The 26,354-nt window shown below is 37.2% G+C and overlaps 1 protein-coding gene across 5 annotated transcripts in view; it reads right to left on the bottom strand.

Moving 5' to 3' along the window:
- ZFYVE28 (zinc finger FYVE-type containing 28) overlaps positions 1-26,354 on the bottom strand; it is a 151,863-nt gene that overhangs the window by 17,139 nt on the left and 108,370 nt on the right. For 2 of the 5 annotated variants that reach the window (XM_064653402.1, XM_064653401.1), the window contains exon 9: positions 15,147-15,251. The exons of 2 other annotated variants lie outside the window; for them this stretch is intronic. In XM_064653402.1, the coding sequence (XP_064509472.1) occupies positions 15,147-15,251 (105 nt within the window). Of the gene's footprint in view, positions 1-1,123; positions 1,145-15,146; positions 15,252-26,354 lie in introns of all 5 variants that reach the window. One more of the 5 variants, XM_064653400.1, reaches the window with a different exon arrangement.

Raw genomic sequence — 26,354 nt, 5'->3', positions numbered from 1 at the left:
CGTATTTTATTGCTTTTTTCCTTAGCTATGACAAAGTGCTGTGCCATTTTTCACATTATCTTCTAAAAGCTCAGTCCTGAGAACATAACTCCACCAAAAATCCTGAAGGGGAATATCAACCTAAAAATGTGAAGGTCAGTTCTGAAGTCAACTTAGAAATTTATTAATGTTGAAATTAATGTGGAAAAAAAAGGAAATTCTGAATTATGTTACCTTAAAATAGCAAGAATAGAATCTAAAAATAACCTTACCAAAAAAAGTGGAAAGAAGAGTGATAAAATACAATTTACACAGCACAGAGGTAGATTAGTCCCCTTACAAATATAACAGTAGAAATTGCTGAAATGTCAAACTATTGTAAAAGAATGGCTCATCAACTCTAAAGAGATTAAAATGTGTTCACCAAATGTCTACCCAAAATTTAAATTTTCTTTTAAAAACTAGATGCCAGGCATTCCCAAACCTTTGCACCCCAACCCCCCTTGCCATTTTCCTCTTACGGAAAAGAAGTTTGAAAGAACCTCAGACCACAGGGAACATTTGGTAGGAATCTTCAAATCAGGAATTACATAAAGTATTTGTGAATCAAGATGACTTCTTTAAAAAGGAAGTACTTAGGGGAAAAGTAGCACTTTGCCCTTAAAAACCCTTAAATGGGAGTAAAGGGAGTGAAGGATGTAATTACACTGAAGCCCTAAGGATTCACTGTGCTGACCAAAGGAGACACAAGTCTTCTTACTCTACTACATTCCAGGACAGAAAGAACAGTAAACAATTTTTCTACACATACTGGAAAAAAATTCATATTGCCAGTTATCACAAAAACCTGGACTATCTTACTTATAATCATACTTTCGCTCTCCAAAACTCCAGCACTCCTTACTCTGCAGGCAACTATGTGTTAAAAAAAAAAAAGTTACTAACTGCATAATAGCATGTATAACAAAAGAAGTAATTTCTAACACATTTCAATCTGCTTTTATCAAGTGCAGAAACATTCACCACCTTGCAGATTCCATACCTATTGCAGTATGCATGAACAATTATTTCAAGATAAGACACAAAAGTAACATTTATAATTACTAGTAACAAAATTTTATAGAATATAGTTTTGAAATTCTACCTGTAGGCTCCACATGTAACCCTTTGAAATGTAAAAAAAAAAAAGTTATTAGGCCATGCAATCTTAAAAGCCCTAGGAAAAACAAAACTGAAAATAAATAAGTACTGGAGATTAGCTATTGATAGAAATATCAATAGAAGATGTGTAGCACGAGTACCTTAACTGGGTTCCCATTCTTTCAAACACAGAGTAAAAAGCAGGCTTGCAGGAGACTCATTTGGTTCACATGATCTATTGCTACTAACAAAAGAAAATCCTTGTAAAGAGATGTTATTTCTCTGTTTACAGTTCTGGCAGCACCATGACTGACTGGGTTTATTAAAGACACTGAGAACTGAGTGAGAATTCTCTCTTTCAATTTTTGTTTTTTTTCGCAGGGGATATAATATATCTATTATAATAGCAAGCCTGTCAGTGTGGAAAGGTCTGTGTTCAAGACAATGAAGAGGTCATGTAAGAACACGGCTTATGAAGGCGTAAGCTGAAAGGTAGTGAGAGCCAGGAAACAACTCCTGACTTGCAGTGGTGTGCAGTTAGAGGATTGCCTCTTCCCACAAATGCTCTCATATGCAGATGAAGGAGTCTGCCTTGTAACATGGCCAAATAGGCTCTATTTTTTCTTGTTTTTTAAAAGAATTTTTCTTAGTGATATACACACTTGTATCATAAATTGCATGGAGCTCCTGAAAGAGCCAAATGCAGCCTATGTTAGTTACAATGGTCCTGTTGAAACTCCTGATACACAAAAACCTTAGAGCAAGAGAAAGCAGGGGCTGATTCAAGGATGACTCTTCCCTCCAAATCACAGTTGAGGAAATATTTCAAAGTCAGGTGTTAAGTGGGCAGAGAGCTGTGAAGAGTGCTTTTCAAGAACATAAACTACTTGGTCCTTTCCCATTTTGCAGAAAGGAAGAGAGGCTCATTCCACAATTCTGACCAATTTTAATAATAATTTTTGCCTTTTGGAGACTCTTCCAAATGGGAGGAATGCAGTTTCACCTACTCCCCCCCAAGAAATGTGGTTTGACCCACTTCTGTACCAGACTACTCTGTTAGATTCTGTGGTTGTGTCATTAAGACTGGTCATGTCACCACAAGACTGGCTGGAACTGTTTTGGCCTCAAAATCCGTAGCACAGAGCACATACAAATTGCTTCAGCACTGTGAGATGGATGGGTAGCATGTATGCACACTCACATTTATAAGACATGTTCATAGGCACAGTCACATGTAAAGTACAATATCCAAATACAGAAGGTTCAGAAAAAAGGATATTTTCTACTTGAGATTGCTTGTGCCACTGCAAAGAAAGACGTGAATGCTCCAGAATAATTTAAAACTGGACTTAATAATTACCATGGAGTTAAAAACAATTACTCTGCCTTTATTAACACAACCAAGTCAGATTTAGACAAAAGTGACTTCAAAGAATGACTAATTACCATCTGTTCTTTACTTTAAAACACATCTTACTGTAAAAGAATGTAGCAAAAAAAATTAATATTGTAGAGACAGTTAGAAATACTGTAAGAACAGAAACACTGCAACTGTTTCACATAAACAGCAAAACAGACAGGTTTTTTCCTAACAGGATATCCCAAACAGTAATGATTGCATCTGTGCAAATAGATTTCTCATAATTTTTTAAATTGATATTACATAAAACAAACCTGAAATTTGATCTGCCACAGTTCAATTTACCTTTTTTTTTTCCAGTTCTATAAGGAATACCTTTCCTATGTGGCTTACCTAACATGCGTAATTTGGCTCAACATTCCAAGCTGATACCACATGTGCAGGAAGCATTTTATTAATGTCAGACTACACTCCAATCTGTAATGTTTCAAAAACAGCATCTGCAGAATCGAGTCTCACTGCAGAATACAAACAGCCATACTATACTAGAGACAAGTCGTCATTCTCTCAACTTTTTTCTTGAAGGGAACCCTGAATTATCCAAGGAATTGAAGAGATAAGACCAAAATATGCATGGAACTCCCCTTGTGAAATGTTTATCATATACACAATGCTTATAATATATTTCTTTTTCAAACTGTAAAAACATTGCAAAGTTAACACATCTGAAGATGAACATAAAGAAATAAGATTTTATATCAAAGGTTGATTGCAAACAGTAAACCTGCTTATACTTTATAAAGGAACAGGTACCCTTTGGTAGATAGAACGGATTAGCTTTTTGCTTAAACTTGGCTAGCATATACCCATTTTAAAATTACGCTTCCTTTTTAATGTTAAAAGAGTTTATTAAGACTCTTTCAACCCTTTCAAGATGTATCTCTAGAACCGTTGCCTGGTCTCAAGGCTTGACTGTGAAATTTAGTCAAATATGTACAAGGAAACAGAAGTCAATAATGTAACTGTATGCAATATCATCTTTCACCTGTGAAAACAGTTTGACTTACAGCTTTTACATTCCAAAGGATACTTGTGAGCCAGGTTAAGTAGTAGTACACATACACAATGGAAAACAGGACTGTGGAGCAAGGTTATGACTGACATTTTCAGAAGTGGTCAGACACCTGTGATACTGTAAGGCTTTTGTTGGTCATTGACACTCATCCAAGAACAGCAAAAGCAGTTAAGTCTAAAACAAAACAACCAAAGTAAATTGATTGAAAATTGGTCCAAACTTAAATATTTTACATTTGTGCTCAAAAAAAAGTCAAGAGCTGTAGAAAGCTGTAACCACTCATAGACCTCTCCTTCCAAATTTGTCTAGAAATGTTTGGTTCTTTAAACCTGAAACCTGTTCTGAACAAATGCAGAATATATGAGATTCTCTGAAAGAATCTCTCACTACTAACAAACATACCTTCAGAGTATCTTAAAGAATGTATTAAATATACAGCAGTGACAGATAAAAAGAATTTAAAAGCTCTATGTATCAAATATGTTGAATAAAAAAAATCAACGGAATGATCATGTTTTCAAACAAATTCAAAAAAACTTTTTTTAAAAAAGTGGTTCAGTTTTGTTTCTTTGTCCTTCAAAATCTCAGATCAAAAGCAATAGGTGGTCACTACTTGCAAAGGAGAAAACCCAACATATTCATTCTACTACTACTGTAGAATTGGAGAATGGTTAGGGTTGGAAAGGGACCTTAAAGGTCATCAAGCTTCAACAGAAATATGTGACACAATTATGTCACCAAATTTAAAAGGAAAGTAAGACCACTCTTTTGGTCTCTGATTTCAGGCAAGGTCTTCAATTACAAATAATTCTCAGGAATAGATTTCCAAAGACTGTCGGTGGTGCCTTTAAACAGAGAGGGCTCAAGTTTCAGCCAAACTCATGCCGACCAAGTTTAAGAGCAAAACTCTTAGAAGTTCTGTGAACAATAATACAAATATTTACTAGAAAAGAATTTACTACAGAATTCAGTATATACCCTTACCAGTTATATTATATAAATACCTGTGACACCAGGGATTCCTATTCAGTTTGCTCTGGAAATCTCCAGCAAACTACACAAGCACAGGCAGAAGCAGGACAACTATTTGCAATAAAACAGGTAACACCTTCCTGATGTAGTGTGAAATCAAAGCTTGTGAATCCACTTCAGTGAATTCAAAATCTTATGTATTAAATGGTACTACTGTGATGCAGAGGATCACCCAGAGATGCATTTTGAGACCGAGCTGCTCTTCAGGACAGGTTGATATGAGCTGTATAGTAGCAGGTGAGGCAACTTCTACAGTAAGGAAATCCCTAAAACAAAACTTTGCAAAAGGTTTTGTGATTTCTCACCTTCTAATGTCCTCCACAGAAGGACATTACAGTTATAAACCATGTTGAAAGTTTTTACAAAGGGACAGTAGCCCGATTCTTTAATATAAATTAGAGTTCATTTAAAAATAGATGAGAGACTACCTAAAAATTATCAGACAATGCAGTTCCTTGGACTTAAAAGACATCAATTAATTTGCACTAATTGGCCCTAACAAATCTCTCATGTCCATTATTTAATGCCACATGTTTTGAATAACTAAAAATATACATATGTAGGTATATATCGGGTACATGAATTTCCCTATATACATCAGTACATTTAGAAGATTCTAGTTCTTACACTATTTCTTGAAACATATTTCCAAAGAATCATAGAATCATAGAATCGATTGGGTTGGAAAAGACCTCCGAGATCATCGAGTCCAACCCTTGGTCCAAATCCAGTCCATTTACTAGATCATGGCACTCAGTGCCACGTCCAATCTGCGTTTAAAAATCTCCAGGGATGGTGAATCCACCACCTCTCTGGGCAGCCCATTCCAATGCCTGATCACTCTCTCTGTAAAGAATTTTCTCCTGATATCCAACTTAAATTTCCCCTGGTGGAGCTTAAGCCCGTGCCCCCTTGTCCTATTGCTGAGTGCCTGAGAGAAGAGACCAACCCCCACCTGGCTAGAACTTCCCTTCAGGTAGTTATAGATGGTGATGAGGTCACCTCTGAGCCTCCTCTTCTCCAGGCTAAACAACCCCATGAGCTCCACGGCTTTTATTTTGGCCCATACAGAACTTAGCATAATGTCCACCTTATGCTCTGTGTACAACATCAATAACAAACACTTTTTATCCCATTTACGACCCTTAAGGTTCTCTCCCATTTGAATTTTTTCATACTTATGGTAAATAAGAAAAAAAAAAAGAAACCAAAATGTTATTGTTTGCACAGTAAGTGGTACATTGCTCCCACTTTTATTTGTATAGGCTGTAACTGGAAATCTCACCACTAACCTGTCAGCCAAACTATTACTCTTACTTTTCTACTTCACAAGGCTGCAGTCAACTTGGGGTTCCAGTTTGCTAAAAATAACAAACAATAAACTTCAAAGGCCATGTAAAGGAACAAACACAATAGCTGGAAAAAGACAAAGGTTGCACACATGAAGAACGACAAGAGGAAAATTATACAGGTTTAGGTAAGAGAAATGTAACTCTGTATAAAAAAAATACTACCTCCCATCCTATTTTGTGCAGTACCTCTAGTGTTTCTTTTTGGATTCTCTCAGAAGAAACACAATAAACAATAGGCTAGAACTTGCTGGTTTCTAAGGTGCTAGTTTTGATATGGTTGGAAAAAAACCTGTGAAAGTCATGGGTTCTTACAATTATTTTAAGTGAAGAGGGTGGCTAGAAATCAATTTTAGAGTCATTTAAACCCAAGCCAGACATGTCTTATTATTTGGGTAATAGCATATATTTATTTAGCCAAAGACTATGTTTTAAGGAACAACCCCAGAAGCTACATTTAAAGCAGACTAAAAAAAGCTTTAATGCAGAACTTTATTTCCTGACTTTTAAACCCTAATATTTTATGAAGTCAATAGAGTTTTAAAATTTAATCCCTTAGGTATTTTCCCTTTGTTTTAAGAGAAAAGGCTAAAGGGGGGAGGGGGGGCCCCCACCAACCCACCCTGAAAACATGTCCAAGGTTTCAGAACTTTATCTTGAGAAACAAATAATATAACTGCATGCAAATCCCTCTAGCTAGAAATCACCAAAGGAACTGGACTTGACTAGACAACAGTATTATCACATGTATTAGTAATGCCCAGTTCCATTCACAGTAGGACATGTGCTAGAAGCCCCATCTGCTGTCAACCTTTTGAATTCCTCAGTAGGGGGAATTACTTTCCATATACAGTGAGATTTGCAGAAGCCCGTTCTTCACTTCTGTTGCCCCTGGCTGGCTAATTAAAATAAGGAATTTGCCTAACAGGATTATCCATGTGTCCCAAATGATACTTTCAGCCAGGAAAAAGTCCTGAGCATTGAAGATGGTTGAATTCAAAATCAATATCAATAACTTCTGCTCCATACCCTGGCAGCTTCTGCAGCTGCCCACTCTGTTGGAAGAACATCTTCTTGCATCTTTCCTCAGCTCTTCCAACCTCAAACTCCAGAGCATTTCTCATTTGGACTGCAAAAACCACAGCAGATGTTAAAGCAGCATCTTGCTAAACAGATCCATTATAAGAAACTCTAGATAACTGGCTTATTCAAACTCATTACCACTCTAGACTGGGTTTTCAGATGAATGCAAAAGTCAGTATTTCAAATGGGAGTTAAAATAAACAACACTGCCAGTGCAAAATTTATCAACTTTTACAGTGCTTTCTCCCAGATAGCTGTTTTGGTCATTATAGATAAAATTTCTGTAAGTGTGCATATGAACAAATAACTTAAGCATTAGTAATCAACACAGCTGCTTTCTAACCATCAAATGAATGTTAGACACTTGCAAGGTACCACATTTACTGCTTTACTTAAAATTTAAACCATAAATGGATAAAAGTTAAAGTTATTGTGAAATTCAAGAAAAAACAGAACTGAAAAAACAAGAGGTTAGAATATTGCTTAGGTTCTACTACGATTTTTTTCAATTCCACCATGATATTGTTTTCTAACACTTCCTTGCAATCAAACATACATTTAAAGCTCTCAAATGTTCACTCACACTGCAAAAGGATACATAAAATTAAATTAGAGCACAGAAATATTTAAACTGCAAAAATATATCCTGAACTGGAAAAACTGAAAGTGAAAACCACAAATAGTATATAGCACTTATGACAAAATGGTATGGAATATCAGCCCTGGTATCCGATACAGGGATAGAAAACCACCAGTTCCAGCTTTTACTCTTTACCCAGAACTTGACACAGGACAGGCAGAACCTGGATACCTGATACTAATACTTTCAGGGGCAAAGAATAACTTCATACAGCTTTTCAGCAACATCCTCTGCAATACATAAGCCACTATTCTGCATGGCATCGTAACAAGTGAATTAATTTAGCATCCAATTCCTGCAGATACACTCTCGAGTTGCAACTCCTGTGTGAGGCAGAAACAGAGATGGAAAAGCAGCCTTGAAAAACATTCTCCAGTAAGAGGAACTCTGAGGGATAGGGAAATTTATTAGCACAATATTTTCACATTTCTTCCATCAGTTCCCTCAAAAAATAATACGGAACAAGCAGCAGAAGCATTAAAGCATCATAAGGTTTAAGAGAATCCCATAGGAATTCCATATCCAGACGTGGGAGTCAAAGCTGAGAAAAGCTAATTAAAGTATTAGGTGGAGCCTTAAAATTTTAATTAGAAAAGAAAGCTTTCTCTTCATTTTCCACCTTCAATGCCGCTATGAGGAAATCCTCTTTTTTCCTCCAATCTAATTGTGATTTTACAATGTATCTGTAGGCATTGTCAAAAACTCTGCAAAACTGCAGTTACTATAGTGATTTTAATTACACATAATCTCAATACTCCCAAACATGCTATTCAAAGGGTTTTACTGGGGAAAAAAACCACTAATCTGTAAAATAAAATCTAATTTCTGAAAGCCAGTAATTTTGTTCTATTAGTATCACAGGAAACACCAAGTGACATTCAACAACAGATTTTTTTCACGTCACTAAAATGAACATGATTATAATTGTGGCCAAATTACTAAAAATGAAAATTACAACTAAGCTATGCAGAAACAAGAACACAGACCTATTATGATCACTTTGTGTCAGTCTCCAGCCAGACAATATGTTTGATATGCCACTTGGAATATAGCCCCCAAATGGCAAATTTTAGGGTGTCTACCAATTTTGCTTGAACAGTCTTATTGCCTCTGCCACTGATGCTAGTCAGCTTAAAATACTATCCTATTTTACTTGATTTACATGGAGAGCAGTATATTCTATATTTACTTCAACCACGTAAAACATTTTAACACCTCTAAAATATGAAGTCTATTATTTTAATAGAGAAAGACCAAAAAACTTGAAACAACTGAATTTTCACCTTCTCACTGGAAGAAGCACTTGTTAACAAGTAGCTTACACAAGGTGCCTGGGATATTCCTTGAGAGGATAAAATCTGCAACAGTTACTTGTTACTAAAGACAGAGATAAGCATAAAATATAAAATACCATGTAGAATATCCTAGAAAGGAACACTGTAGCTTAGAAAATGCTGCACCATTTGGAGATTTAATTTTTTTTTTGTCTTGCGGGGTGAAGAACAAGATGGGCATGAAACACATCAAGAAGAATCCTGGCGGTGAAAACCTAGAGACATCTGCTTCAGTCACATATGTCTCACTGACTAAAATCATAAGCAAAAGCTGACAGACCTCATCAACACTGACTTTTTTGTTTTGCTAGTACTGCTCAGCTGGTTGTTGGGGCAAGGGATTTAGAAGCAAAACAAGAAGGCTGTATGCAGCAGCCTGTTTATGGCTGTATTAATAGTGCCCTCACACTGCATGAGCGACAGAGCTGTACAAAACAGCACAGACCTTCAGTGCCTAAGACATACACAGACAGTTTGCAGTTCAAAATCATTAGGCAGGAAGAGCATCTATACTGGGAGTCAAGTCAGATCTGCTCAAGGTATAAAACCCCTTTCTCTTCCCACAAATCTTTTCACTGAGCTCTTTATTTCCATGATTCCAATACGGTACATGTAAAGCCATTACTAACAGCCTTTTTCAGATTATGAGCAGTCTCTCCACAAAATAAAGCTCGACAGAAAATAAGAGGGGAAAGAAAATCTACAGTAATGTACTGATCAAAACAAAAATGACAGTACCAAACATTAATGCAGAATTAATCTGCCAGTTTGCATAGCTTCAAATATAACCTGACCAGGTTAACAACAGTAACAGTGCGAGACAGGAAAACTGAAGACAGAGCTGATCGGGTAGACTGACACTTCAGTTCAAATACATTGTTAATGTATTTGTTGTCCTCCATGCTATCATCTACAAGATCCCCAGAGTAGTTGTGATCTCTGCTGAAACCTAGGGCATTGTGCTGTAGCTTTGATAGCATAAATTCTGTACCATGAGATGAAAGAACTCAATTCTCCTACTATAATTCACAGTTCTGGCAAATTACCAAGTTCTTTTTCCTTCTTGTATAATTTTTGAGGCACTGAAATAAAACCTGTTTTTGTAAGAAACTGTCCACCCCTAAGAATTTTGCTTGATCTGTCAGCTGGGCAAGAAACTGGTTGACAGCTCACACTCAGGGAGTGCTGACCAGTGGTCTATACTCATGCTGGCAGCCTGCCTCGAGTGGGAATCCCCAGGGGTGGACACTGGGCCCACGCTGTTCATGACCACCATGAACCATCTGGATGATGAGACTGCGAGCACCATCGCCAGGTTGGCTGACCCTGGGTGGTGGGGTGGACGTGCCAGCAGGGAAAGCCACCTCTCAGACCAGGACAGGCTGGAAGAGTGAGCTGGCAAGAACAGTGTGGAGTTCAACAGAGACAAGTGTAATTCCCTGCAGCAGTGACAGCACCAAAGAGCCCGGGACAGGCTGGGATCCCTTGCTGAAGGGGACCTGGGGGTCCCGGTGGACAACAGGAGTCAGCAGTGAAGCTGCTGCAGCAGTGAAGGCAAATCAGATGCTGGGATGCACCACAGGGGCACCACTAGCAGAGATGGGAGATGTGACCATCCCAATCTACCAAGTGCTTGTAACTGGAGTACTACTTGCGTCCAGTTCTCATCCCCACAGTTCAAGAAAAGACACAGACAGTAGATCATCCAAAGGAGGACCATGAAGATGATGGAGAACCTATCCTACAAGAAGAGACTGAAGGAGTTGGGTATTTTATTTCCTGGAGAAGAGAAGGCTCCAGGGGACCTCACCACAGTACAGCAGTATGTAAAGAGTGGCTATAAAGAGGACAGACCCTTCTCAAGATGCCACATAGAGAGGAGAAGTTGCAATGGGAGACGTTTCATCTTGATAAAACAAAAAAATACTTTACACTAAGAACAGTCAATCCCTGAAAAAAACTCGCTTGGGATGTGGAAGAGTCCTCATGGCTGGAGGTTTTTAAGATGCAACTGGACAAGGTGCTAGATAATCCTATCTCAGCTTACTTTTCCACAAAAAGTTGGACCAGATGATCTTCTGAGGTCCTTTCCAACCTGGGCTGTTTCATGATTCCATGAACTGACTGGTAAGGTACCTTCAAACAGCTTCCTGCAAAAAACCATCTATTTCTGCAGCAGGTAACTACAATTTCAGTTCTTAAATATAAGAGATTTCGTATTCTAAATACCACAATAACCTTCCCTGCCTTGTTTCACATGTGTCTTTATACTAATAGGGATATACTCAAAATACACATAAAGTAAGCCATATGCTTCAACTATATTCAACAAGCCAATGACCTTGGGATCTACCTGCCTGTACACAAATACAGGTATTCTAACTGAAACAGCCAGATAAATATCCCACTCTAATTGCTGGCAGTCTTGCTGTTTTGGCATAAATTTGAGTCACAATTCATTGCAGATGCTTCCTTTTACAGACCATAAACAGGCTAAAACTTCACAACAAATTTTTGTAAATACTTAAAACAATAGAAAAACGTACCACAGACCCCCAATATTTAAGCTGCAAAGACATATCTAAATAAATAAAGAAAAAAACAGATACTTGTTGACTACAGAAGGCATCTAGTGTATCATCAGGATTAGTTTTAAAAGTTATTATTTATATTTAAAGTTGTCATTTATTGGCTTGTCATAACCTCAAAATGAAGAAATAGGGTTTACCATCTACTCTAGCAGGCAAATGTTTGAATACAGAATTCATTAGTATTTCTTCCTCCCTTGCACTCTTACACCAAGAACTTCAATGACGTTTTGAAATCAGCTAATTGCAACTACCTTGTTCTTCTGTTGTCTCATTTATTTTTCCTCATCAATCCCAAAGCAACACTTTTCTTGCATTTTCTAGCTCCAGTCTTTCAAAGAACTTGATATGCTTAAAGAATGAACGTAAGTCCTCTCATTCTGTTAACAGATTAGGTTCACTTAGGTTTCCACTCAAAGTAATGGCTATTGTCAGGATCTTGTCCAATAATCCAAACATGCTGAAAGCTGACAAATTCCTGCAGTTTATTTTTAAAAATCACTGACTTCACTACTTCAAGCACTGAAATGGATAAGATTTCAGAGATGTATTTTATTACCTGCCTGTTTTACGATTTAGTAAGTTATAGTGATACTAAAAATGGTTCTCAAAATAACATTTATGGAAAGAAAACATTAAAAAGGAAAAACTGGGTGGATTTTTTTTTTCCTGGAGCTGGTATATCAATGGATCTATTGCCACTTCCCTGCTGTAGGGCAATTTTCACTCAAGTCACTGATGTACAAAAGACTTGTGCATAGTCTTCGAAGTCTGCATAAAAACACAGTTTCTCTGAGACTTTCTGAAATACACAGAACACATTTATTCTTTGCTAAGAAAGCTGACTACTGGTGGGGGCATCTCAAGTCTGGATACTGCTTAATGAACATTTTACAAAAAATTATCTTCTGAACTGGGCTGAAGTTTTAACCATCAGACCTCTGAGACTAGAAAGCGGAACCTTCTACACAGATCAGGTGCCAGTGAAATCATCAACCTTTCCTTAGCAAAACCATTTGAGAAGCCCTCCGTACCTTTATTTCTTCCCTAATTTGTGCTCTAGTAACCTTGAGCAAAGTTTACAACTGTTTTTCAAATTACTGTGTGAACAGTAAGCAATCTAAGTATGCAACCATGATTCTCATTTAAGACTGAAAATCTTCAATCTAGATGCAATTCAACAAATTAATTACACATTTAGCCGAGGTTTCTGCTTTTCTCCAGTGACTAAACAGGGAACCTTCAGGAACTCCAAATTTAGGAGTTTGGTGCCTAAAATTAGGTGGGATAAATATAGCTCTAAAAAAATTACACAGCGTTGGTTGATGATTGAAAATGTCCAAGGCAGTAAATCACAGGCTGACTTGAAACAGCCTCTTTAACTGGTCCCAAATGGCTCCTTACAGTCCTGACAGGTTTTTCCTCCCAGTAAAATCGAAAATGGCAAACAACAACCCATGGGTTGAATGGTGTTCTGAGATCCAAGGAGTGAGAATTTTCTCCCTGGTTCTCCATTTGGAAAATGGATACTGACTATTTACTGGCACAAAGGGGTTGCTTATGTTTCACAGGAGGCTGGAAGGCTACATAAATGTATTTCAAGAATTCTATGTTTACTCCATTACTTTTCAGACAAAACTGAAAATGTTACATATAATTTCTAATTGTTGTTAAGTGAAAATAGCAAGACATTAAGTATGTTAAAATCGCATATTTCAGAAGAAAATGAAACAAAAAACAATTTAGGTATTATTCTGGATATGCATCACAGAGACAGCTATGTCAGAAAAAAGCATTTTAGAGACTGTGTTTGCAAGGAACATGCTTGTTGTAGTAAACAAATAATGCAACTCTAGAGAAATTGTTTAATAGGCAAATAAAACTCTTTAGGTAAAAAAACATAAAAGAAGAGGAAAGCCCTTTAAAAATAATGTATCCTAAAATATAATACAAATAGATGTACTGAATATTACATTTCTATGCACAAAGATCTAGGAACATACTACTGTGAAGCAGTTAGACTTCTGAACTTTTTTTTCCTTTTATTTCATTAAAATAAGTCATTAAAAGGAGTTTAAATTTTTTTCAAACTAAGTATTTCAAAAGGGGAAATTCCTATCATTATAGTCAAGCAGGCAGCTGTTTTGTTTTACTGGACCACAAACTACTAGATCTCCAGTAATATCACTCAGATGCAGAAAAACAGGCAACTTAGATTTTGCCAAATCACCCAGGGATGATACAATGCTATAGTTCAGTGGACAACAGCACAAAGGAACATGTACAAATACTGCCTTATAAATCAAACTTTAATTTACCTAAGCATCAATAAAGTGGCAACTGCAATGCTAACATATGAAGGCAGTACAGTAAGGCCTTGAAAAGAGGTGGTGCACCTAATGAAGACTTATTCTCAGTGCTCCAGTTATTCCTGAAAAGTAAATGAGGTTACTTCTGCCACCCGTTCAGACAACGTTGTGTGGAAGTGTTTGATGTATTTAGAATAGGGCAGCTGTTGCATGCAGGTAAATTGGGTTTTGTTCGAAGAACAGTCGAAAGGAAATCTATTTCAAAATTAAAACAATGAAAACCAGTTTTTGTTGCATCTTTCTGTCCTTATTTAAAAAATACAAAACTCAAAAAAAATTGAGCTTGAAGACAGATACAGCCTAAAAAACCCACAATTATTATTTTTAATATTTCATCTATCACTATTAGAAAAGCCATTTTACCTTCTCTTTTTATCCCCAAACCTAGGCAAAATTTAGAACTCCTAAAGTTCAAATGAAGTGCTGGGTAGAGACGAACAGATGAAAAAAGAAGGCACAAGAGGCAGTGGAGGAAGATCTACATCAGCTGAAGTATTTGTATTTCAAACTGTCTGTACCAGAGTAAAAACGTTCTTGCATATACAGTGTATGCAATACATCACATAGATATATGTTACACAAACACCAAAAAAAAGTAAAGAACTCACATTTATGCTTTAGTGACATTTTTCTGCCCTAAACTTTATTCCTCTATTATTCTCATTAAATGCTTTGAACAAAACTAAAGTTAAAACTCTCATGCAGTTTCAGAAGATGAGAATATAAACTAGTATTCTTACCAATTTTGGCCGACAACACGGTGGAAGCTGAAGTATTATTAACTGGAACGCTCCCTTGTTTCACTAACTTCATTTTACCAGGCAAAACAAAATGGGAAAAACATGTTTTCTAGAAAGCCAAGGCCTAGCTAAGAAAAGCATTTGTTACTTTTCAAGCTATGACCCGAAGTGTCTCCAAAGAAATGCCATATGGACAACTAAAAGCGAGATCGTGGACATATGTAATTGATTCCTGTATGCATTAAAACTTTTCCATAAATAGTTGCCTCTCAGTTGTCACAGCACTGAAGAAAGCTGCTGGGTAAAAACAAAACCAAACCAAAACAAAAAGGCACCTGTTGTCCAAAAGGAAGAATACTCAGAAGTGTTGCTGTCACTTGATTAATTCAATGAAAATTTTTAACCGAGCGTACGTCAATACCATCCGCCAAATCTGACTGCAAAGTGATGTTATTACCTCAGAGCGTATATGCTGGAGAGACTACATGTAGTGACAGAAACACTCTCATAGTCACTGCTGGAGATGGAGCTGAGGGGGGAATCACGTAAGCCATCCTGAGAACTGAAAAAACATACGGAAACAAAATGAACTGCTGAAGCCAACAAAGGTAAAAACAGCACTGCGATAACTCACGGCTTGTCATGGATCATACAGAAATAAGAATAAACTGGCAGTTGCGTTTTTGCTCTTCAGAAAATGATACAAACCTATTCTGTTTTCTTCCCAAAAGGACAGAAAATTCGGCAAAATCAGTGGGCACACACCTTAAAAAAATCTTCAATGTAATTCATGCCGTACAGTTAAAACATTCGAGAAAGAATCAAGCATCTTACATTTTCATCAGAGATGGAGGGAATAGCATGCCCATGCTGCTAAGTGTTGTATAACCTTATAATGAAGATATAACAAAACTCAAAGTTCATAAAGTCACCATGAGTTTCAGGCCAAGATACACTAAACCATACATTTAAAAAACTTCTGAACATTGTGACAAATTTGACCTATGTTCCCTTCCCCTTGGAAGGAAAAAGTCTGTTAGAAAGCAGAAAGCTGACTCTTTGTTGATGGAGCTGAAGATAATACACCTACCCCTCACCCTAAGTTTGCTCAGTCCCTATAACTGCCATATATGTACCTCAAATTTTGTGCTTTAAATCAACAGATAAGCAGGAAGGAGCAGTCCCATGGCAAACCACTGACACTTCATTAGTGGAAATCCACTAATCCAGCTACTGAGTAAAGGATATGAATAATTTAAATGAATGGTACAGAACTTGTCTCTGGCATCCCAAGACTAATAAAAAGCCTTTAAATAACAGATCATTTTAGATCTTACATCATATTATCAACATAAACTAGGATTAGAGGAATAAAAATAGTTTCATAAGTACTACAAAACTATCTTGTAAAGACCAATTTTTTGTTTCAGTAACAATTTACTGCTCAGCTACTGGAAATTCCACAAGCTGAAAAAAAATAAATTATACTAAATAAGAAAATACATAATCCTGAGCAGAGATATCAAAGCTGTATTGGCTCTAGGCGGTGCAGAAGATTCATTCAAGCCTGCTGAACTCAAATGTTCAGTCAACAGAAATCTTTGGACAATGCAAAGAGAAACCTAAGAAACATCTCTAGTTAAAGGAGAGGTAGTTATATAGGTCAGAGTTATTTCACCTTACTTACCCACAATTACTAGCAAATTTTTTTATGCTCTTTTGCTTTTTAGGCATATGCAAACCAGCTACATTCCAATCTCTTCTCTTTTACCAAATTTACTATTGTAGCTATTTTTTCAGCTAGAAGTCTGGAAGAATGCTTAGAGGGAATTCTTCAAAGCAGTGTATGGAAGGTATGTGCTCTAATCCCACTAAGAAATAATAGGATTTGTTTGCATACCTCCCACTAATCACTCAGAAAATGTACCCCTTCATGTTTCTCATTTCTGATTGCCAATTTGAAAATAAATCCCAAGTGTACCATGCTTTAGTTGAAAGGAGAGACTTCACAACCGGAAAATAATTTTATCAGACTTGAACAAAAATCTATTTAACTTTCATTCGTTTTATGTAATTTCCCTTGCTAATTCTGCTCATTATGAAGAGATATATGCATTTAAACAAAGGCTTACTCTTTTATAGCTCATCACCTTTACCCATCCAATCTTACAATACGGTCACGCTACTAAAATGTACTTTTACTATCTGTTTTATGGCAGCTAAGTGATATTAAAAAAACCATTAGCATGTAATTTCACACCATGATTGGGCAGGTGTGGTGGTGTGCTCACCCCCCCTTCTCTCTTTAAGCAGTGGCCAAAAATGGCAGTCGTGATGGCTGCACCCACACTGGGCTCTGGGGAGACAGATAACACAGCAGCCAAGGGCCACAAATCTTTCTCAGCAGCTGAGGGGTAGTGGAGCATGCACCAAATAAAGTAAAACTGGTATGTAAATATGACTATTAGTCAATCATCTTAGCTCATAAATAGTGGACAGTCCAGGGCACACTGAGCTCTCCTGCATGGCAGCAAGCTGCATGCCAGGACCTCCCCTTGAGTGGGGATGCCTCCCAAGGTTACTCCTCAAGGCTGAGAGAATCCTTATCATATCAGATACTCAGTAAGTGAACTGGGAATAAGTATGTAGAAATGTTGAAATATTAGCTAAGTGACAAAAAGACTGACTGCACATATATAATCCTTTAGACATAAATTATTGACCAAGACCAGGATTAAGTCTGGAGCCAGCTGCAACCCAGACTCCTCTCTGAGAAATCTTCCCTGAAGGGGGTGTTCTCTGAACCTCCTGACTCAATGAAAGGGTCTCCCTGGCAGTTTTGTCTCACCCCCCTCTGTTCTCTATGCACTAAATACTGAAATGTACCTTGGCATCAAATCTTATTAAACCACTGTCACATTTACCATTGAATTTTGTTAAGTCATTGTCCAGTAGCATTTATATATATTGTTGCTTCTGTCTTGCGAGTGAAGCCCATCACTCTTTCTGCAACAGCAGGAGAAGCTGCCTTGCAAATATGACATGTATTGTTCAAAATAAAGTAATCTTTGAAAGCAGAATCAGGAAACGAGAACAACTAGCAAACTCAGCACCTTCTTTTATGCTCTCTCACCTCCCCACCATTTCCAGATTTTTCCAGTGTTAACAGTCCTGCCAGCTGATTTCAGGAGCACCATTTTTATCTGAAAAATGTCAGGTTTGCTGTCCTTCTGTGCTTTCTGTGAAGCTCTGCCTGATATATTTGAAATCCAGTCAAAATATCTCAGTTACCAATAGTGACTATTTAAGAACTTAAATCCAATTTTCTCAGGTTCTAGTTTTCTCTATTTTTTTGTTTTAAAGAATTTGAGGTTTCCAGCTCTTACATGCAGCCCAAAGGGCTTACACTTTTCCAAAGAACTGGAAGTTCTCCCACTTTTTTTGGGAGTTAAATGCTCTAGGCTAAAACAAACCAAACCAACCACCACCCTAGAGTTAAGAGCAGATATTATTTACTGTGAATATTTGTCCCAAGTCACGAAATCACTTTCCACTGTCAGGTAATTCTGTGGAGTGGACAGTCTGAGCCAGAAGACAAAACAATAAAGGACCTTAATAGTACGTAAACTTAATGAGTAACCTCTAAACATAATGGCCCACACCACTTGCATTGTCAATGATCTCAATCCTACCTTTCTGTTCATCTTCACAGATATCTTCTGAAGAGATAGGAAGCCTTACCTCATCTCTTCTCCATACTTCTTTTCCTCTCATTTGAATCTTCTCTCACCTCTAACCAGTTGCCAGGAGTATAATTTCTCATCATTTCCACCATCTCAGCTTTTTTAAGCCTTGTCTTAACACTGTTTGCCATTCTAAATTGCTTTATAAAAATCTTCATTTTCCACTACTCCATCCTTCACTTGGTGCACAAACCTGACCATGCTGAGTGATTTGCTGATATCAGGATTAGATATCCATCTGGTCAGTCATCATTTGGCAATGTAAACTGCTTGGACACACCTGACACAAGCCACGCTCACAGACATTAGTTTGTTACAATAAATGATGTGTTGTTTAGGCAATTACAATGTGTAAATGTTTTTATCACTCCTGTGTATCAACAGAGATTGAATTTTTGTACAGGAAATAGTATTTATGATTTACAATGTTTATTTCTCATTCATATTCAGGCTGTATCTCTTCAGATGAGAAATTCTGCATTTATTCAGTACCAAGAAATGGGAATCCAATAATGATAACTGTTTTATACTTTCTCAGTGTTATACTAACTAGCTTTTTAAAAAAAAACCCACCAAAAACCAATCAGCCAAATAAAAACAGTCTCCTGTGACATACTGCTTTCCCTCTCGTACACACAGACTCAAGATAACTCTTTATAGAATTTTCTACTTATTGCTGTCCGCCTGAAGATTCCCTCAGCTTTTCTAAGATGCTGGTAGATCCTGAGGTGAATTGACCTGTTTTTCCCAACTCAAGAATCCCATTATCAACTGATGATAGCTCAGCATGCATGTTCATTAGCACAATTATCAGAGAAGACACCTGCATACAGCCACATGCTGCAGCTGACAGCAGCTAACCCTTTCTTCCCATATCAGCCCCCAGGCGACCTGAACTTCACCACATCATGGTCATTGCAATTAATGCTGTGTTTGACTTGGGCTCATAGGACTGCTTGAACTGTGTGAGGTGGCAGAAGTTTGTTTCATTTGTAGGTCTTAAATGCTTGCACTGCTATTTTTAAAATTACATTCTAACACTGGATAAAACCACTATTCATGCTCATCAAAACGTAATTCCTCAGCACTTCTGATGAAAATACAGAATAAAGATTTGAGGCAACAGAACAAAGTGACATGAGGTGATGTGGCTGCCTCTTCATGGAATACTGGCAGACCAAACTAAGGAACCCTATATTTAGAGCTCTTGGCCACTTTTTGTAACTAATCTAAGGAAACCAAACTGAAAGTCACATTTATTTTATTCTGGTTTCTACTTTTTTCTACTAGAATGTGTTTCTAGTCCTTTACATTTAATTAAACCTCAGTTTGTTTCAGAGGATGGTTTCTTCATGAAGGCTATTATGAGTTACAATTACAGTCCATGTTACAACAGTTAATTGGCACAGGTCTTCTCTGACCAGCTCACTACAGGAAGGCTAACTATAAAGCCTCATGTGTCACACCAAATCCCCTCAAAAGGTATCTTTTACAACTCTGTTTTACCTCTTATACTCAGTTTGGAAATCTGCATGTTGAGAGCTAATATGGTTCTCTGTTGGTTCAACTGACATATGAACCTAGTAAAAGGGAAGCTGGTATAAAACACTGACACCTATTTGCACACCAAGGCTTCGTAACAGCACCCATGTTATTGGGCAACACAAAACCTGTGTTCAACAGACAGGGTAAAACACTGCCACTTCTAATATGAGATTTGTGTTGTTATAAAGAAGGGGAGGAGGGACTGAAAAAAAATCATTTATACTGAATCTGAATTTGGCTAGTTGCACAGACACAAAACAGAACACCAAAAGGGAAACAAAGAATTTTTATCAACAGCCAGATAAATGATTACTTAAGGGAAGTTTTGCAGTAGAAAGGCTGATGTTTGGTTCCCAATCTACTGCTATTTTCTTTTTGGTCATGAGAAGTTTTCTTTCTCCTTAATAGCTAGTTAAAAGATTAATCAGTACAAGACACTACGCAATCATATTTTTGTTTACATGAACTTGCACAGCTGTCCATTATTTTTTCAAGGAAAAGGCAACTTTTTAATGTAAAAACATACACAATTTTCTTAAGTCTTACCATGCTGGGACTATTATAGAAAAGCATGAATTTAAGACATTTAATCAAGTTACTTTACATTGAAATATTGATTAATTTAGTTTTGATAAAGGAGTACTTGTAGAATCATATACTAGAAACTAAGAGACAAGAAAGGTAATTCTTGTGAATTGGGTTTTTTTAACAAATTCTAGCCATCCCCAAAATACAAACGGCATTTATAAAGGTGGAATAACTTATCTTAAAGTTATTGTACTGAAAATATGCACGTCACATGTTGCCAAGGATTGAAAAAAGAAATACAAGCCAAACCAATCAAAATTAGAAACAACAGGTGTTCATCTTTTTCCACAGTTATTCTAATATGCTGAGGAAATACAATTTTAAACATATTACAATATATACTATTGTAATGTATAAATATTGTACAGTATATACAATTTAAAGATTACAGAATTGCAAGACTAAGAAATGTGACAACTTGAACACCAGGCTAGAGAAGAATAAATTATTCACCTTATTCTACGATGGCAATACCGATCAACAAATAGCAAAACATGCTTTTCCAAGAATGCCTCATTCCTCCTCCTTACACTGCAAAAGCATATGGCAAAATATTCTATTTTTTAAGTCCCCACAAGTAAATGCAAACAGCGCCAGCATCTAACAGCCGATGGACACAGCTAGAGCTTGCAGGAGGTGTCAAGATGAGAAATTCTCCTCACTACCAATTTCAGCTCCTTTTGCCAGTTTTCGAGTGCACTGTAAAAGGCTTCATCATAAGTACATTCAAACAGATCAAGGCAAATGGGGGAAAAAAAATTGTAAAATTTAAGCTAGACACAACAGACCTGCAGTGGAAACGAGAGGAACTGCACTTAATTATCTGGTTTTTTTTAACATCAGAACAGTTTTGAAGTCAGCATGTAGATAAACAAACATGCAACAGAACCAGGTATTTAAGACTAAAACATGAAAACACCAGCATTGTGTGACAATATGACACAAGTTGTTAAACTTCATAAAACATTAGCAGTTTGACAAGGACTCTTCAACTCTGGAAAGAACAGAAAGCCAAATATTTATAAAGCACACACCAAAAAAAACTTCACTCCTTGTAATTTTCTTTCCACTGGGAAAAAGCAGGAAGAATACTACAACAGAATGGGCATGTAAACAAAAAATCTGTATAGTTTGCTTCCAGTTGAAAAACAAGGAACGGTAGATACAGATTTAAAGCTTGGTTTTCATGTTAACTTATATCCTTTTTTACCTCAAAACACCAAATGGTGCTTTGTCATAGTTTTATCATCTTCTGTTCTATTCTTACATGACTTTCCCCCTTTAACAGTTTGTTTCACTACATGACAGCCTTTATTTCTCACATTGTCCCTTCAGCAGATCACATACTAACTACATCTTTGCTAGTGCTTTTCTCGTATTTGCATCTCATTAACAGTGCTGCCCAAAACTCTTGAGCTGTTGGTGTTCCGTATCTTTTAAATACTTACAAGCAAATAACAGGGAAAGACAATGTCAGTTGTGGCTTAAAAAACAAAGTAGTGAAGACATATCAATACCCAGTGATGGCCTTCTATGACAGAGTGACTACTTGTCAGTGGACAAGGGATGGGCTACAGATGTAATTTATCTGGACTTCTGTAAAGCCTTTGACACCGTCCCCCACAGCATCCTTCACTCTAAATTGGAGAGAGATGCACTCAATGTGACTGTTAGATGGATGAGAAATAGGCTGGACAGTCAAATCCAGTGGTCAGTAGCTCAGTCCTGATGGACATCAGTGACAAGTGATGTCCCTCAGGGGTCCATCTTGGGGCCAGTGTAATTTAATGTCTTCATTAATGACAGAGATGAGGGGATCAAGTGCACCCTCAGCATATTTGCTGACACCAAGCTGAGTGGTGCTGTTGACACTCCTGAAGGATGGAATGGCATCCAGGGGGACCTGGACAAGCTCAAGAAATGGCCCATGGGAATCTCATGAGATTTAACACAGCCAAGTGCAAGGTGCTGCACCTGGGTCAGAGCAACCCCTGGTATCAATCCAGGCTGGGGGATGAACAGATCAAGAGCAGCCCTGCTGAGAAGGACTTGGGGGTGCTGGTGGACGAGAGGCTGGACATGACTCGGCCAGCCCTGAAAGCCAAACATATCCTGGGCTGTATCAAAAGCAGTGTGGCCAGCAGAGCGTGGGAGGAGATTCTGCCCCTCTACTCCACTCTGTTGAGACTCCACCTGGAATCCTGCATCCAGCTCTGGGGTCCTCAGGACAGGAAGAACATTCATCTGCATGACAAGTCCAGAGGTGAGTCACCAAGATGATCAGAGGGATGGAGCACTTCTCCTGTGAAGACAGGCTGAGAGAACTGGGATTGTCCACCCTGGAGAACAATTAGGGAGACCTAATTGGGGACTTCCACTCCCTGAAGGGAGCCCACAAGAAACATGGAGCGGGACATTTTACAAGGACCTGGAGTGACAGGACAAGGGGGAATGCCTTCAAACTGAGAGTAGGTTTTGATTAGATGTTAGGAAGAAATTCTTTACTGTGAGGTGGTGAGGCACTCACCTCAGAGAAGCTGTGGATGCTATTTTAAACTCCACTGAGTTTTGAGGCTAGACAAAGCAGCCTGAAATACCAGCTATTTCAGATATATAAGGATTATTATGGTAAACCAGTCTGGATAAGGGACATTATACGTATAAAGTCATATTGTATAGTATAACAACAGATCTACCAAAACAAGCAGTTTGTGGCACAACATACACATTTGACAGTTGCTTGATTCCGACAAGGGAAATTTTCTTCTAGTTGGTGACTTACAGTAACTAGAAAGTAAATACATTTATCAGTTTGATGAATGAGCCTATCCTGCATCTATTCCATGTGAATTAGACTGCTTATTGTTCTAGCTAATGGGCCATCATTCTGAAAATAATCTACTGTCTGCAACATTTCCTCTATGGTTAAGTTGGCATTCATAAGCATTTAATAGGCAGCAGTCACAGAAGCCTAATTTGATCTTCCAATTTAAGAATACCATCAAAAAACAGTGATTAGTCACTGCCCAGGCAGCATGAGTAAGGAAAGGTTCACAAAGTTCTGTTTTATAACTGAATTCTCTCTTTTACTGATAACATGACTAGTGATTCAGAGGCAAGAACCAAATCTACATATAGGTATCTATAAGAAAAAACTAAGACCTATACATATATAATTTCTTAATCTAGTACTCAGTAGATCCCCTGCATCTCCATCTTTCACAGAATATACCGAAGGAGTTAATATTAGAATGCTTCCAAATAAAGCATCAGCAATCTAGTAACAAAACAACTCCATCCATACTTCTTTACTGCTGCGAAGGTGGAATACTTGTCAATTAATATTAGATGTACTGAAGTCTCAGTAACAAATACAGATAATTAGAAGTAATCAGCAAAGTAACTGTGGTAGAGGCTATGGGGAAAACAGACAAATCCCACTAATTTGTTAACAAAATATTCAGAAATACTCATCCAAGAGTTTTAGGAGAACTCAAGAATGAATGAGATGAATTATTAACCTCTCTTTTAAAACTTTCTTGATGCTTAGAGTCTAAAGGTGGTAATCTCTAAAAATAAAAAGGACTCCATGGAGATTCAAACAACTCTGGTTCTGTGAGCCTGATTTTCATACCAAGCAACTTAACAGAATACATCAAAACTAAAATAAGTAGACAACAATATGAAGGTCTGTCTGGGAAGAAGTAACGTGACTTCTGCAGAGGGAACCTCTTGGGAGCTCTGTGAATGGGTCAAGAAGCTTGTGAAGAATGGTGATTCAGCTGTCAAGCTTCTGGATTTCCAAATAGGTCCTGTCAAAATAACTCACTAAAGGCTTTTAAGAAAACTAAGGAGCTACAGTGTAAGAGGGAAGGGCCCAAAATGGATAAATGGTTCTTAACCACAAATAGGGAGAAGCTAACACACAAGCACTTTTCAGAAGAGTGAGATATCACTGCAGAAGTTCTTCAGCACCCTGGGAGTTTTGTTTTCATGTACAGTCCGCAAAAAAGGGAGAGCAACGAGGTCTGAAAGGTTGCTACCAAGGCAAAATTATTCAGGGTGATAACTAGAACAGACTGAAGAACTGCTCAGGATCTTTAAGTCTGAATAACAGGTAATAAAATGGTACAACTCAACTGGTAAACATGTGGAGAACCATTTTAACGTCAGATATAGAATGACAGCCTCTGAGGTCACGAGCAACATCTTGGGGCTTTAACAGATAACTTCAAAAAGAACATCAGCACACCACTTGGCAAAAAATCCAAAGTCAAACACTGAAAACCATTGAAAAACAACAGAAAATAATTATGCCACTGTGCACATCCATGGTTTGCTCATATCTTGAGTAAATGTAGTTCTGATTCACTAATTGCTAAGAGGAAATTGTATAATTGAAAACAGTTTGGAGCAAGAGAAAATGCAGGATCAAAGGTATGGTCAATGTCTGGACAACTTCTCATCAAACAGGCTGTGAGTTTTCCAATCTGAAAAAGTAACCACATAGATAAAATGTGACTTAGGTTCTACAAAACCACAACAGGTGGGAAAGGCCAGACAGGAACCAGAAGCAAACAAAAGGACACAGAGGAACACAGACTTACAGAACTCTCTGTAAAAGGACAATTCTCAGATAAAGTTTTTAAACACTATTAATAGAAGCTGGACAAATCAGTGGAGAAGTTATTACATTCACAAAACATGGGAGGCTGAAAAAGTAGCTGACATATATATATATAATTTCATTATATTTTGCAGATTTGTTCTCACAAATTTCATTTAATATCCTACCCAAGGCAAAAATTAGTAGATAAACTGTCAGAGTTTAGTAAATGATGTAGGATTCATCAGGAAACTAATTAAATATACAGTAATTACTTTTAAGCAATATTCCATTTGAAGTGTTGCAAAATCATGAAATGTCAAAGGGATTTGTGAATTACTTCTTAAGTCCATTCAGAAACCCTGTTGTAAGGCCTTGAATATGACCTTGCTTGCAAACCTAACATAGCAAATAGTCAGAATAATCAGAAAGATAAAATTCCTTCTCAAAAGTTTGAGCTTTGTGCACACTAAGTTGTATTTTACCTGTAATAGGAATTAACTTCAGGCCAAAGAACTCTTGATTCTATTTCCATTACCAGTAATATATTTCATAATTTAATTGGTATGTTATTAAACAAATGTTTATTTCTGCAGCCTTTATATTGTTATGTTTCACGATTCAAGCTACCTCCACTGTGTTATGTGAACTCTGTAAACATAACAAAATGAGAGATCCTGCATCACACACACACAAAGAAAGCTGTCACAGAAATATAGGAAACAACAATAATTTATCTCTAATTTCTTTCCTCTGCTTCACGATATTAATACTTCAGGGAAACTGAGGTCATTACTCATACAAAACAGGTTATCCTCGAAAACAGTAAACCAAAGCAAAGTCAGGTTTTCTACTGATGTGTGTAACATCCCTAATGTCTAATCAAAGTTGAGCTGAAGCATGGCATTTTCTATAATACAAGTATTATTATCTCACTGTTATCAAGTTCCTTATAGTCATTAAATTTGCAGAACCTTAATCCATGACTACTATTCTTTTATCAACTTTGGCTGAAATGGTCCAATAGGTTTAAAAGGCTCTTCTGCACTCTGTTAGGCTCCTTCAGCACAGACATTCACAAATATGCTCATGCCCATGATCAGATTAACCCCATTCTCACAAATGAAGCTAAGGTAAAATGTGTTTAGATTCCAATGTAATCCCATTCAGTGATGCAGAAGTT

This window comes from Pseudopipra pipra, chromosome 4 (assembly GCF_036250125.1).
Source record: "Pseudopipra pipra isolate bDixPip1 chromosome 4, bDixPip1.hap1, whole genome shotgun sequence".
NCBI classification, from domain to species: Eukaryota; Metazoa; Chordata; class Aves; order Passeriformes; family Pipridae; genus Pseudopipra; species Pseudopipra pipra.
Note: the sequence above shows the minus strand (reverse complement) of the source record. Positions and strands in the feature narration are given on the sequence as shown.